General features: G+C 51.2%; 2 protein-coding genes across 2 annotated transcripts; one reads left to right on the top strand and one right to left on the bottom strand.

The window, feature by feature from the left end:
* Positions 1 to 3526: 3526 nt before the first annotated feature.
* Pdcd6 (Programmed cell death protein 6) lies at positions 3527 to 4637 on the top strand (the record flags this gene model as incomplete). Its single annotated transcript, XM_037326050.1, has 4 exons — positions 3527 to 3567; positions 3649 to 3667; positions 3795 to 4122; positions 4174 to 4637. The coding sequence occupies 4 exons, from the start codon at positions 3527 to 3529 to the stop codon at positions 4635 to 4637; spliced, it is 852 nt and encodes a 283-aa protein (XP_037175505.1).
* Positions 4638 to 6292: 1655 nt separating this feature from the next.
* Positions 6293 to 7639, bottom strand: CGCA056_v010802 (uncharacterized protein; the record flags this gene model as incomplete). Its single annotated transcript, XM_037326049.1, has 1 exon — positions 6293 to 7639. The coding sequence occupies one exon, from the start codon at positions 7637 to 7639 to the stop codon at positions 6293 to 6295; it is 1347 nt and encodes a 448-aa protein (XP_037175504.1).
* Positions 7640 to 13321: the final 5682 nt, after the last annotated feature.

Raw genomic sequence — 13321 nt, 5'->3', positions numbered from 1 at the left:
CTCGAATGTTGCTGTGTCCCACGGTATCCGTGCAAGTGGTAGATTTGTCTCTGCGAGCGGGACGAGATGGAAAAATTATGAAATGTGACAGCCCCAAGTAAGCGAGGGCTTCCTATCTACCTACCGTTCCTGGAGGGTAGAGAGGCGAAGGAGACGGCACTATGGCCCGGTAATTCCACGGTATCTGAAGTAATTCCAAGCAAATCAGTCCCGTGCCGGTGTCGTTTGCGACGTTCTGCACAACACACACGAACATCTGGACAGGTAAAAGCCACTCGGTAGTCCATCTTGGATCTCTTTTTGGCGCTTTCCTAGCCACCAAACTGTATGAGCCGTTGGTGGCACCCGAAAGCGGCAAGCCGCAACGGCGGAGCGGGCGGAATGGTGCGAGCCCCGCGGGGAAGCCGCGCGTACACACATATACGACACACAAATACACACACAAACACAAACACGCACACACGGGTATCAAAAGAAGAGGCAGAAGAAAAAGGAGAAGAAGAGGGGGAGATTGAGTGTGAAGAATGAGGGCGGGGGGAGGAGGGGGATGAAGCATGTTTAGGACGGAGCGGAGCGGGAAAAGGCAAAAGGCAAAAGGGCAAGGGCTAGACTAAGAGTTCCCGGAACAGCGTGGAAAGCAAGAACGACGAGAAGGAATCAGGGTACGTACGTGGCAGACGGGGCGGAAAGAGGAGGGGGCCTGAAATTAAGGGAAGAAGGAAGGGGGAAAAAAGGTTCGATGTGTTCTAGAAAGTTGGGTAAGGCGAGTTGAGTGGTGCGAATGGAAGCTGCAAAGCTGGGAAAGCATACGCAATCCCGCTTGCCGGCGTCCCGTGCGAGAGGCTCGGCGCTCTGGGGAGGGGCGTGGGCCGGGGCCATGGTGGGGCGGGTTGGGGTGGAATGGAAGGTGGAAGGGAAGCAAAAGAAGGAATGGATGGATCACTTGCTGTTAGGGTGGTACGGACGATGATGCTCTGGGGCCACTGGTTGGTGGCCACGCTTACACGATGGCCCGTCGAGGTTTTTTTTTTTTTTTTTTTTTTTTTTTTTTTTTTTCCTCTTCATGCTGCGGCGTTGACCAATGCATAGTCACGGTGCTCGCTGGGTCAAACTACACTTGTCACGATGCGAAGACGTCGGCACAAGTGGTCTGTCCCCATCCAAGTTGAGTTTTGGACGAGATTGAGACACGGCAACATTCAACTGGACAGATCGTCTCAGGTGTTGACGATTGCCTGACTAAATTAAGCTTAAACGGGGATACGACGACCACCTCAAATGTCGTTGCCACGTCCTCCGTCCGGCCCAGGGAACCAATGGCCGCTGCATGTTTTCTTATGTGCGTGTGTGAAGTGATTGTATGTGAGGGAGTTGTTGGAAACCGAATGTGTCTGCATTACGTATCGCTCTAACACAGGTTACCCCGTATCGTCCCTCATCGGCGTCTGACGATGGGTGATGAGTGGTAAGTGGTGATGGCTATGATGGCGGTGGTGGTGCTGGTGGAGGAGGGAGGACCTGATGAGGAAAGACACTGGAGGAGGGAGGCCGGGGGGAAAAAAAAAAAAAAAAAAAAAAAAGGAAGCTCCGCCGGACCGCTGGGCTCCAGGCTGAAATAAAGTGCTCGGGACCCCTTTCCACCTCGCGATCTGTATCTCCATCGTATCAATACCCGGTCCCGAGACGGAAAGAGTCCAGAGACGCTGGAGCTGGAGTTCCGTCCCCCTACCCAGGGGTCGCCGTGTCCTGTTTGTGGATAAGGCACATTTCTTGAGGCCCGTAACGCGAAGTCAATGGGGATTCCCGCGTCCAGATACGAATTTCATTGCCGCGTATAACGACGGACGGCCACAACGCAATGGGCCGGACCGGGACACTGGCGGCCGAATACGCAATCGCGAGTAATCCGCAGCGCAGCGCAAGGCAAGGGATCGGCATGGCATGGCATGGCATCCGGTCGCCGCATCGCATCCTCTAAGCCGGACTCGCCGTCGCAGCAGGTATCCTCCCTGTTTGCCACTTGTTACGGGCCTGCCCTATGACAATCCACGGTTGTTCGGCGTCGCGTTCCATCGCCTGGAGAGCATCCGCAACCCACCGCAATTCAGTCCACAGCGGGACGGCGTGGCGGGGTTGCGAAAGCGAAAGGCCATTGACGGCACAGAAATGCCCCCATCCCGTCGGCATGACCCTTCCACTTCCCGTCCTGGTGATCTTCCAGAAGACAGAAAGAACAAAGCCTGCAATTAAGTTACGCTTGAGTGTGAGGTGAGGTGGGCTTGGGGCCAGGCACCAGCAATCGGAAAGACGTGTCCGTGTCTGTGTGTGACATGATGATTTCGCTGCAGAAGCAAGAATTCAGGATCCAAGCCAACCCAAGGCCGCGTGGGATGGAATTAATGTCCTCTTTTCTGTCCTGATCTACCCTACGTCTGCCTTGGCTGGAGCATTTTCTGTTTTTAGTTGTTGCCCCCTCCCAGAAACAATTTCGCAGAACCCACTCGACGGGCAGACTGCAAACCGTGATCCATCGCCTGTTCATCCCGTCTGATTTGCGTCAACCGTCCGTGTCGTGTCGTGTCTTGTGGCAGTCGTGCCGTGTCGTTCCCGTCGCAAAGCCCATCCGCAGCGCAGCGCAGCACAGCGCAGCTACAGCCGAGCCGAGCAAGCAAATCGCCGTCGCACACCGAGCACCACCATGCACCATGTCCAGTCCCCTTCGTGGTATTATTCATCGTCTCGACACAGACGACCGAATCATACACCAAAGCTTCCTCAGCACTGATTGCCCTGCATCCCAGTCCACCGCCCGTGCCCGTGCCATCCCCAACCTGCGCGCGGGCGCCGCTGCTCCCCAAATTGCCCGGTCCCCGGCGTAGGTCCCCTGCTGGAGGACAGATAAGCCCTACGGCTTCGTGTTCCCTTGCTCTATTCGTCGTACATTCCCTCGAGGGTCTGCCAGTCCGTACATACTGCCTGGGAGATAACAGAAGAGGGACAGAGAGAGAAAGCCTAATAACGCGACCATGCGCGACCGAAATTACAGCAGCACGTAGTCTCTAAACAAGGCCTCAGCCCAAGCCTCACTCTTTCATATTACATGGTGCGGCTGAAACCAATCTGACGATTGCGCAAAGCTCAGGGCCCGATTGGCACGTTCACAGCCTCTCCATGCCTGCAGCGCAGCCTAACGAAGCAGCCCTACCTGTCCTTTCCTGCCCTGTCCCGTCCTACCTAGGTAGGCGTGCCGACTGCCGCCTGACGTTGAGACCCCTACCCCAAGTTCCATTTGTTGGACCCAAGTCACCTACAGAACCTGAGGTACATAGTTGCTGCGGCTCCTCCCCTCCTTGCTCTTGGCCCTTCCTTTGGGTTGGTTGTCCACCGCAAACCAATAGACGCCCCCCACCTCTGCAACTTCATATAATCCCAGGAGCCGACGAACTCGACTCGACTCCCAAAGGACCGTTTCCTTTGCTCTCTCTCCCGGCCCTCCATCGCCAGTTCACCCATCTTCACAGTCGCAATGGCCTACAACAGACCCTACAACCCCGACGAACTCCCCAGGTGCGTAACTAGAGCCATCAACGACTCGCAACAGCCCCTCATCGCAATCTATTTTACCCCGCCATGCTAACACCCTACCAGGTTCGCAGAGCCCGAGCAGGTACGTTCGACTCGTCGTCCTTTCCACGCAATCTGGCCTTTCCTTTGCGATTCACCATCGCGAATGCCCTCACCATCGTCAGCTCATGGATCGCTCAACCGGAGAAAGACTGACTGTCCCGTTCCAGAAGGGCGGCGCTGCCCCAGCCCCGGCCCCGGCCCAAAGACCTTCTCCTCAACCGCGCTACGAGAGCAAGCCGCCTCCGCCCGTCCCCCACGATAGCTACCAGCGCCGTCCCGTCGACCACCGCGACCCTCGCGACGACCGTCGTCCTAGCCCGAGCCCCAACATCTACGGCGCCACCTCTCCTCCTCCCACCGGCGGCCCGCGCCCGACTCAGATGCACAATCGCCCTCCTCCCAGCTCAAGACCGCCCCCGTCTCCCGCGCCCGCCGAAATGGCTGACGGTGCCGACCCGACCCTGCTGCCTCTGTTTCGCGCTGTCGATAAGGATGGTACGCGACTTCGTGAGAGACCTCGAGAATTCAAAATCTAACAAGACGCAGGTACTGGCCAGCTTTCCGAACGCGAGCTCTCCACCGCCCTCGTCAATGGTGACTGGACAGCATTCGACCCCCAGACTGTGCGCATGATGATCCGCATGTTCGACTCCGACCGCAGCGGCACCATTGGCTTCGCCGAGTTCTGCGGACTGTGGTCCTTCCTCGCCTCCTGGCGCACTCTCTTCGACCGCTTCGACGCCGACCGCTCGGGCAACATCTCGCTCCAGGAGTTCAGCAACGCCCTCGTCGCCTTCCGATACCGCCTGAGCCCCGGCTTTGTCGAGCTTCTCTTCCGCACCTACGATAAGCGCAACGAAAACTCCATGTCTTTCGACCTCTTCGTTCAGGCCTGCATCTCTCTCAAGCGCATGACGGACGTGTTCAAGAAGTACGACGACGACCGCGACGGCTACATCACCCTCAGCTTTGAGGACTTTTTGACGGAGATTCTGAAGCAGCTCAAGTAAGCGGGTCTGGTGTGGTCCTGAGAGGGGAAGATAGGATTCGTTTTCCCCACCAGCTTTCTTTGTTTTTCATTTTCACGTCAGCGTGTTTGGCTGGGACCTAGTTTCGTGCATGCACTGGGAGGCAGGATCTGCATAGCTCACGGGCGGCTGTGTGTTGAGAAGGATTGAGGAGAGGATGGATATGTGGAAGCGTGCATCTCGAAGAAGAGAGATGATTTCTCGTTGCATGAGAAAACTAGATACCCTGGCTGGGTGAGTGCAGGTAATGGAGGGAGGGTGGGTTCCATGTGGTGACGACCACCCGTAACCGGCGGTCTCATAGTATTCAAATCGCATTTTAAGGGAGCATCAAACGCTGGCATTCGAGACATTTTATATGAAGCCGGTATGATTGTGAACGGTAGCTTTGTAGTTGGAAACTCACATTTAGCTAATTCATACTTTGCTTACTTTGAAACTCGTCGTTTTCGAGGTCATACAAAGACGCAGACGATCAGATATACCACCACTTACGGGTCTCAGTAGGCGCCCTTCTAAGTCGTATGTCTTAAGACGACATACTACCGTTCGAACCACTTTGTCATGGATACTTGCCCTGTTCACGGGGTTTCTAGGTCCAGACCTGGCAGACTGGCGGCCTCTAGAAACTCAGAGATAAATACAACCAGCAAACAGGGTTGACACAATCTACGTGTAGAGAAATGGGTTACATCACAAGCTGACGGTCCTTGCAACCACGCCTACGAAGACTGCTTGTTACTCAACGAGATTATCCAAAGCACCTATGTTTCCGAAAAACCGCATCGGAGAGGAGAAAGAGACAGGGTCTAACCCGCGTCAACTGATTGCAAGGGTCCGCGGTCATTTCTTTCCGACCTTGAGGCGAGTTGGCCGTTAAAGCACTTGACAAGTAAGGACTTTGACTTTAATATTTGTCTACTCCGGGAACACCTGCCATCCATTGACAAGCAGTCACTATATGGATAGCTTCTTTATCATGATCAGGTGAAAAGGACACGCTTTTGACATGGGCAGTGAATTTTCCCTGGGTTCTGCCAGGAACACGACAGAACAAAAGAAGGATCCGGACGAACATTGGTGATTAGGGAGGAGCAGATGCTTCCCCCCCGTCTTAATAGAGCATCTGGCTGATCTGTCAACAGACTGTGCCTTCGAATACTGCTTTGCTTCGAGTCTCCGAAGCCGGGATATGTTTTCAAGGATATCACGTGGTTTGACGCTACAATCGTGTGCCCTGATAATTGTGATTGATTATGCTTGTATATTAAGAGCTCATAAGCTACGCGAGGAGAAGGTCAAGTCTTGTACCATCCTCGTTTTCAAGTTGTTAATCCTTCCTTCTGTGGTATCAACCCCTTCCCCAAGACACGCCGCCATCCTGGGCAGGCAATGCCATTCCCGTAACGAAAATAAAGTAAGAAACTCAATGCTCCCAGTGCCCAGTCACCCGTCTTCCGTGGTCCGTGTTCCGTGTCGCATTTTCGTGTGGTTCCGAAGTCTCCGTAGGGGGGTATATTCTGCCCTCGGTGCCCTTTGAACGTGCTCCATCTGTACAGGAGGGTATCCAAAATTCTGATGAAAAAGACAAGCACGCAAAACCAAATTACCACTGGGTATCATCGCATAGTCCCCGTTCATACACGCGTGACAATCGGCGACAGATTTCGTCCTCGCGCCCGACCTTGCAGTGTCTTCTCCGCCACGGGGAGTTTGCGAGGCGGAAATACTCGAGCGCGCGGCTCAACGTTCCAGACACCCTCTCGGGTCATCGCAACTTCCTCGCCAACACCAAGAACAAGCACTTCAGTACTCTTACCCCCACCGCCGCTACCCTCATTGCCTGACCCCTCCCGATCGAACCTCTTGTCGCGGTGGCTGGTGTTCGAAAAGGGGCTGACAACGTCGGCGATCTCCTTCCGGGCGTACTTTCTCGTCTTCAGCATCCTCGTGACCAAGCCCCTGACGTCTTTGTCGCCGTCGTGCGTGCTAACCCAGGCCTTTGCGCCTAGGGCTGATGCCGTCTCCTGTCCGGCCGGCATGCCCGCGGAGATGTTACCGCCGAGCCACCACGGATTCGAAACAGTGTCGAAGCAGTGCAGGAGAGCAGTGAGAGGCAGAGCCGCCTCGGCGGCCAGGTGGGAGGCGGCGTACTGGTGTAGGCAGCGGTATGAGATGCCGTGGGGAGAGAAGATAACTGATACTGCTCGGTCTCGGGCGTCCGTTGGCGGCGGGGTCGACGTAGCGGAGTTGATGGAGTGGAGGGATTGGGTGCTGCTGGGAGTCTCCGGGGGAGTCGGCAGGCTGATGTATGCCGGCTCAGCTTTGGAGCGGGCTGCCCCGGCAATGGGAGACTGAGAGAGTTGTGTGCCTTGTGGCTGAGATACGGGGGTCCTCGGTGGTGTAAGAAGATGTGTGAACCTTGGCCATGTTGGAGGTGGTCGGTACGTGATGCCGATGGCGGCATGAAGGCCCTTGAAATCCCTCCGTTGAGGAATGAACGCGACTGATACCTCGCCGGACTCCCCACCTGGTGTGAATGGCGGCACCTTGACGCGGATGACGGCCTGCTTCCCCGTGGTTTGAGGATCCTCCCACCGTGGAATCGTATGGACCTTGTTCTTGTCAAAGTACTTCCAGCTCCGAATCACCTTGGCCGCGGCCGGTTCCGCCAGGATTAGGGTTCTCGTCCCGCTGGGTGGTAGTTGCCGAAGCGTGGCCTCGTTGCAATGGTCGCTTTTGTGTTGGCTGATAATGACGAGATCGGGTTCCGGGAGATGTTCCAGCGAGCACACGCATGGAGACTCCTTGTGAGTTGTTGTTGAAAGAATAGAGTGAAAGATGGTGGACGGTCCTGTGATCCATGGATCCATTAATATCCTGAACGGCCGGGGAGAAATGCCCGGTGTCGACTCGGGCACGATGGGTTCGAAGGTGAGAAGAAATGAGGCGTCAGCATTCAGCTGCTTGACTGTTAACGCCATGTTGTATATAGATTAATGAGTGTAAGAAACGACGGCAGGAGATATGCGTAAGGGATCCGTAGAAGGCTGCAGAGCAACCGTTTGCTCATGAAAAGAGCCACAGGAGCAGAGAAATGCCGACAAGGCACTTAGATATGTGCCATGATGACGGGATGTAATCTGGGCAAGGAGCGCGTCGGGACGCAACTTTTGGGATGTCTTGCCGTGAATGATCGGACGTGGGGAAACATTGCAGGGAAACGTGAGGCGAGTTTAGGAAACTTTTCCTTGGCCACATTAGAAACGGCAACCCTGTAACGCCAATTTACGGTGGAAGTTGGCGAACTGACGACGAGGTCAGAGCATTGTGGTTGGACTTCACCAGATCATCAGCGCCGCGGCAAGTAAACGCGAGGTGCTCAGACTTCCGAGAGTCCGCCGGTTGGAGAATATGACGACGGATCAGTGAAATCGACCGGCAAAATATGCACAAGGAGGGTGCCAAGTTCGGTATTGGTCGGAGGCTGAAACCTTGGTGGCTGAGCCTCAACTGCGCAATACGTCCAGTCCTTTTGGGTCTGGAAACATGGAGTGCCGTCCCTTGCAGATTCTGAAAAGACAATCTGATGACTCCGGACCAGTCAGGCGGGGCTCGCCCTGGTTGCTTTTACCTTCTGCATCTTATGCTGAGCGGGATTGCCGTGCTCTGAATGCCATAGAAGAAGACGACCTTTCCTTCGTGATCTTGGCGGCGCAGGTCCATCTCGGACGTCTGTGCGGCGTACCTCGAGGGGGTTGATCAACGAGGAGCTGTGACAAGTTTGTTTGGAATCCTGCGGATGCGTCGCCTTGATTGGAGAAGGAGCTTCGGATACCGCTGGCCACATAAGATCCGAGGTCGCCCTCCCATCGATTCGACTTGCCAGACATCAGGATGGCAGCTGTTCTCCAGTAAGGCCCATGAAGTCAAACTGAAGGCTGACGACACAGCTCTTCGGAGTGATGCTGTCGTTGTGCACCTCATGCAAGATTGACAGCCGGCTGCAGCGGCTCAAGACGGTTCCGGAGTTCCCCCCTGACGCTGGAAGGGATGACCCATTGTAGCATATATCCAGCGAACCATCTGAACTGAAGGCAAAGACTGTCTCTGACAGCGGATGGAAAAGACTGCCCACTCCTTCGAGAAGCCAAATCAGTAAAAACAAGTGGTTTTTGCTGCGTGTCTGCGGCAAAGAAGGTTGGTGATGCTGAGGCTGAGGAAATCTCCGAAAGCAGAGCTTGATCCGCTTTCGTGCAATTGAATCTTAATTCACTAGGTCAAGAGATTGTTTGCTGACAGCGAGTGATCGACTGTCGTCAACATGACGGAGCACTGGTGCTTCAGTGAGAACAGACTAAGGTAGAGCCACTGGGATTCATTCCAGTCAAGTCGAGGATATCCTGTCATGCCTCAACTTGCACAGAGATAGGGGGGAAAGGGGCTCAGGAGGCTACGCGTACGTGCAAGCCGTCAGCGCACCGGCGCTGTGAGTTGCGCGGAGATAGAGGGCCGTGATCGCTAATGGCTTGAAGGTGGACGCTCCGACTTGGGATCTCAGCGCTGATATCCCTGGAGCTTCGCCGAGTGGACGGTGACGGGATGGGGATGGAGATGGAGAGGCTCTGACAACAGTGGCAGTGGCAGTCGGAGTCACCGACGAGACAGAACTGGTTGGCCGCCATGTCTCGGAAGGCAGGGAGCCAGGAGCGAGTTCAAGCGGCCTTCGGGCGTTTGCCGCTTCGATAGGCCCAGTCGTACGAAAGTACTGGGTGTATTCAGAAAACGACGCGTGCATGTGACAGAGCTTTGGGTACGGAGCGTCCCCCGGCCTCAGCTTATCCTGCGTTGCTCAGTGTGTTTTTTCTCGTGTGCTCTTGGTAATAAAGCAGATGGATGGAGGAACGGCACTGCAGAGAGGCACAGACCTGCGGCCGGTTGCTGAGTGGGCTGCCGCCGAGTGTGCCGATGTCAAGAAAGAATTGGCACAGGCTCGGTTTTTTTCCGGGTTAGAAGCGTAGCGCGGGTGATTGAATCGAAGTGCGAGTATTAGTGCGTTGAAGACTCGTTCAATGAAGGGGGCCAAGCCGTGTTATGAAGCCTCGATTTTCCTTTCATTAGATTGCTGCTGCAAGGTGTTTCTGACTGCCTCCATTCCCAAACGAAGTGCCGTTCCCCCTTCTGACCGGAGCAGTTTCCTCATTCGCCCTCACTTGCGGGATCAGCGTGCAGTTGAGATGGAGGAAAGGCACCAGGCGTGGGAGTTCTTCAAGTACCGAAAAGCTTTGTGAAGGTACCTCCCCATTGGAGCTAAGGTAGGCTCGGTTGTTCGTGGTAAAGATGCGCTAGAACCCTTGGGGGAGCTTTATCGTCAAAGCTGCCCTGGCTTCTGGTTGGTGGCCTGCTTATCAGCATTGGAGCTCATGTCCTGGGAGCTTATCCCCCACACCCTCCCGTTCAGCGGGCAGCTGGAACACATAGCCGTATCGCGATGTGCTCATGAGGATAGCGCCGGAAGCTCAGGGCGGACGGTGAAAAGGAAGCTGACAGACGCCAGGAAATTGGTAGCCGTCACCGCCTCGTCTTGCCTCGCCCCGATCGAGGTGCGGTCACTGTGTCGACACTTTTCCTGCAAAGAGACCTTGAGGTTCCCTGGACCCCTTCGGTATGTGAGAGACCGACGGCGAGGCGCTCGATCCAGGTACTAAGCTTCGTTGCCAGCTGCCAGCTCCGGTGGGGGAGGCGTTGGTGTAACGTTCCGTGGGCCGTCACGAGATGGATCCCCCGATTTGGCCCGAAGCTGAGAGTGGACGAGGACGTCTGCATTATACCGGTGTTTATGCATTAATCCATGATCCAAGTCTCCTGGACGAGTCGTCAAGTCGGGTCCGACTGCGCTCAAAGACACACCACACCGTCTCCGGTCTTCCTGTAGACAAATAAGACGTGAATAAAAACAATAAGGAAAAACATAGAGGTAGTAGCATGTAATGCATACCCAGATAGGGTGATGTCAGTTCTTCTTGTACCTGGTGCTCCGAGAGGCAATAGATACCCGCTTTATCTGAGAGTGTTGTGTGCCCTTTGCCAGTCAGCCAGGGGTCCAGGGGCATTGGTGGCGAGGAAGGCGAAAATCGCAACATGCAATTGGCTGGAAAAGGTCCTCGGAGCAGCTTCTGTGTTTTTGTTGCTCGAGGTGACCGACATGCGAGCGGCTCAGGAGTGAGCTGAGACGCTGAGACAAGGCTTGTTGACTCGAAGTCAATGATAGAGACAAGGTACCGACATCTGAACAAGGCTGCGTGGCTCGGACAGTGGACTGAGCTTACGGGAGCACACTTTTTGTGTTTTTCGTTCTTTCAACAGTCGCCTCGGTGAATAGCCGTGGTTTCGGATTGTCGTTGACAAGTTAGCCTCTGGGTTAATTTCAAAAGAGGTTGGCTTGAAGGAGAAGGAGGAAAGTGGAGCGGGCGAAGGCGTGCCTATTTTTTTCCCCTTCGATCTGGTACCCGTCCATGCTCTGGAGTCCGGCGCCTTTGAAGGGTGCAGACAAGTTTTTTTTCCATCTTGTCTCCTTCGGCCGCGTAGGAATACAATCTGCCGACTGCTGATAGGCCGAGGTGAAGGTTGGAGGCGAGGAACTGGAGGGTCCTCGCGCCGAAAGTGGGGACCTTCCCTGACAGAAAAGAGACGTACCTCCCTTACCTTCACCATGCTATCCTGGGCCGGTGCACCTCGGGGCGTGGAGGGTGGATCGTGGAGCACGAGGAAAGCACTTTTTACCCGGGGGCGTTAGTCAGCCTGCGTTAGCGCAAAACGCCCCCTACTCACGTAGGAGGGGAAAAAACCTCTTGCCACTGAAAAAACCCCTTGCCACCTAAGTCGACCCCCTGTCACTAAAATTATTATTTTCTCACTAAAATTACCTGTTTTTTCGACTAGATATAGACTAATTATACTACTTTTTTCACCTTATACTTTCGTATAAGTAACTAGGATACCTCACTAATATAAACTCAGCTTTAGTTTAGCTTAAAAAGTAGCCTAAGTTATTTATATGCACTATATATACGCTAACTAAAGCTTTTAACGTAACTATTAGCCTACTTTACGTCCTCTCTCTATTTAGTAAGTAGCTAAAGCTTATAAAGTTAGCTATACTGCTATTAGTAACGCTCTAAAGTATCTTAAGAGCTCTAGGAGCTTCCCTAGGCTAAAAGGCTAGCTAAGAGCCATTACTTTAGGTAAGAATACTACCCTTACTGCTTTTACTATATAGCTATATAAGGTAAGGTTTCTAGCCTCTCTAGCTATAATCTAAGAAATAGTAAACGCTTTTGAGGCTAATAGAGGCTAGCTTCTAATATTTAAGCAGTAATTTGCTAGCTAAGGGGCTAACTACTTTATGCTTTAAATCTCTAGGTTAATTAAGCTAGTAGAGCTCTATTAGAAAGGTATTAAGTATAACTTAGCGCTAATTAAAGCTTAGTTTAACTACTATAAGTTTACTTTTAGCTAATATAAACTTAAGCTTTTAGAGATTTAGAATGCTAATAAATCTAGCTACTATATTAGCTGCTTTACTAGCTAAAAGTATATTATTATACTATAAGGTAAATAGAAGTAAAATATAGCTTTAGAGGTTATTGATTTAGTGAATTATAAGTTATATATTTTTATAAGATATAGTAATACTATTAGTAGCATTATATTAGCTTATATTATATTTAAAATGTAGCTTATTACAGCTTAAGCTAACTATAATATTTAAGAGGGGGTATATTTCGCTTAGTTACCTACTACTTTCTCTAACTAAGAGATCATATTAGATTTCATTAAGCACTTTAATAACTAGTTATATAAAAGCTTAGCTAAATATTAACACCTTAGTTTTACTATAGAGAAGTCCTTTAAAGTTAACACTTATAGCTACTATTTTAATAAATTATTTATCTTTAGCATAAAGCTAAGTCACTACGTTAAGTATATAGAGATAGCTTAATATACTTATACTAAGAGACTATATTAATTACTGCTTTTAGATAGCTTCTCTAGCTATATTAATATCCCTCTTATAAAATATTATTAAAACTATAATATTATTGTCAGCTTTTCCCCACTTTATATTATATATCTACTATGGCTAATAGATATAAGAGTCTTCTAGCTGTTTAAAAAGCATTAATAAGAAGCTATATAATATTAACTTTATAAAGGTGCCTTTATATTTATAAGGGGTGACTTTATTAGAGCCTTTAGTAGCAAAATAGATATTATATTTATACTAGTAAATATTATAAAAAGCTTTAAAAAGTTAAATACTTAGCTTATATAACCTAAAGTTATATTAAAACGCTTTATAAGAAAGATATAAGAGGCTAATATTATTATATTAATGTATCTTCTCACCTTCTTACTATATATAGACTACTTTACTAAAATAAACCTTCTAACTAATTATATTGCTAAGAAGTATATACTACTTTTAAGTTTACTAACTTATTAATAATATCACTATATAACTAAATATCTTAAAGAAAGCTAAGTTATAGTTAACTAAAATAAGGAGTTTATATAGAATAGGAATATATACTTTTTAACACTATATATGAAAACTTAAGCGACGTAGGTAGTAAAGCTAAACTATTAATTTATTACTAATATAA

This window comes from Colletotrichum aenigma, assembly GCF_013390185.1.
Source record: "Colletotrichum aenigma strain Cg56 chromosome Unknown KSG_Cg56_contig07, whole genome shotgun sequence".
NCBI lineage: Eukaryota > Fungi > Ascomycota > Sordariomycetes > Glomerellales > Glomerellaceae > Colletotrichum > Colletotrichum aenigma.
Note: the sequence above shows the minus strand (reverse complement) of the source record. Positions and strands in the feature narration are given on the sequence as shown.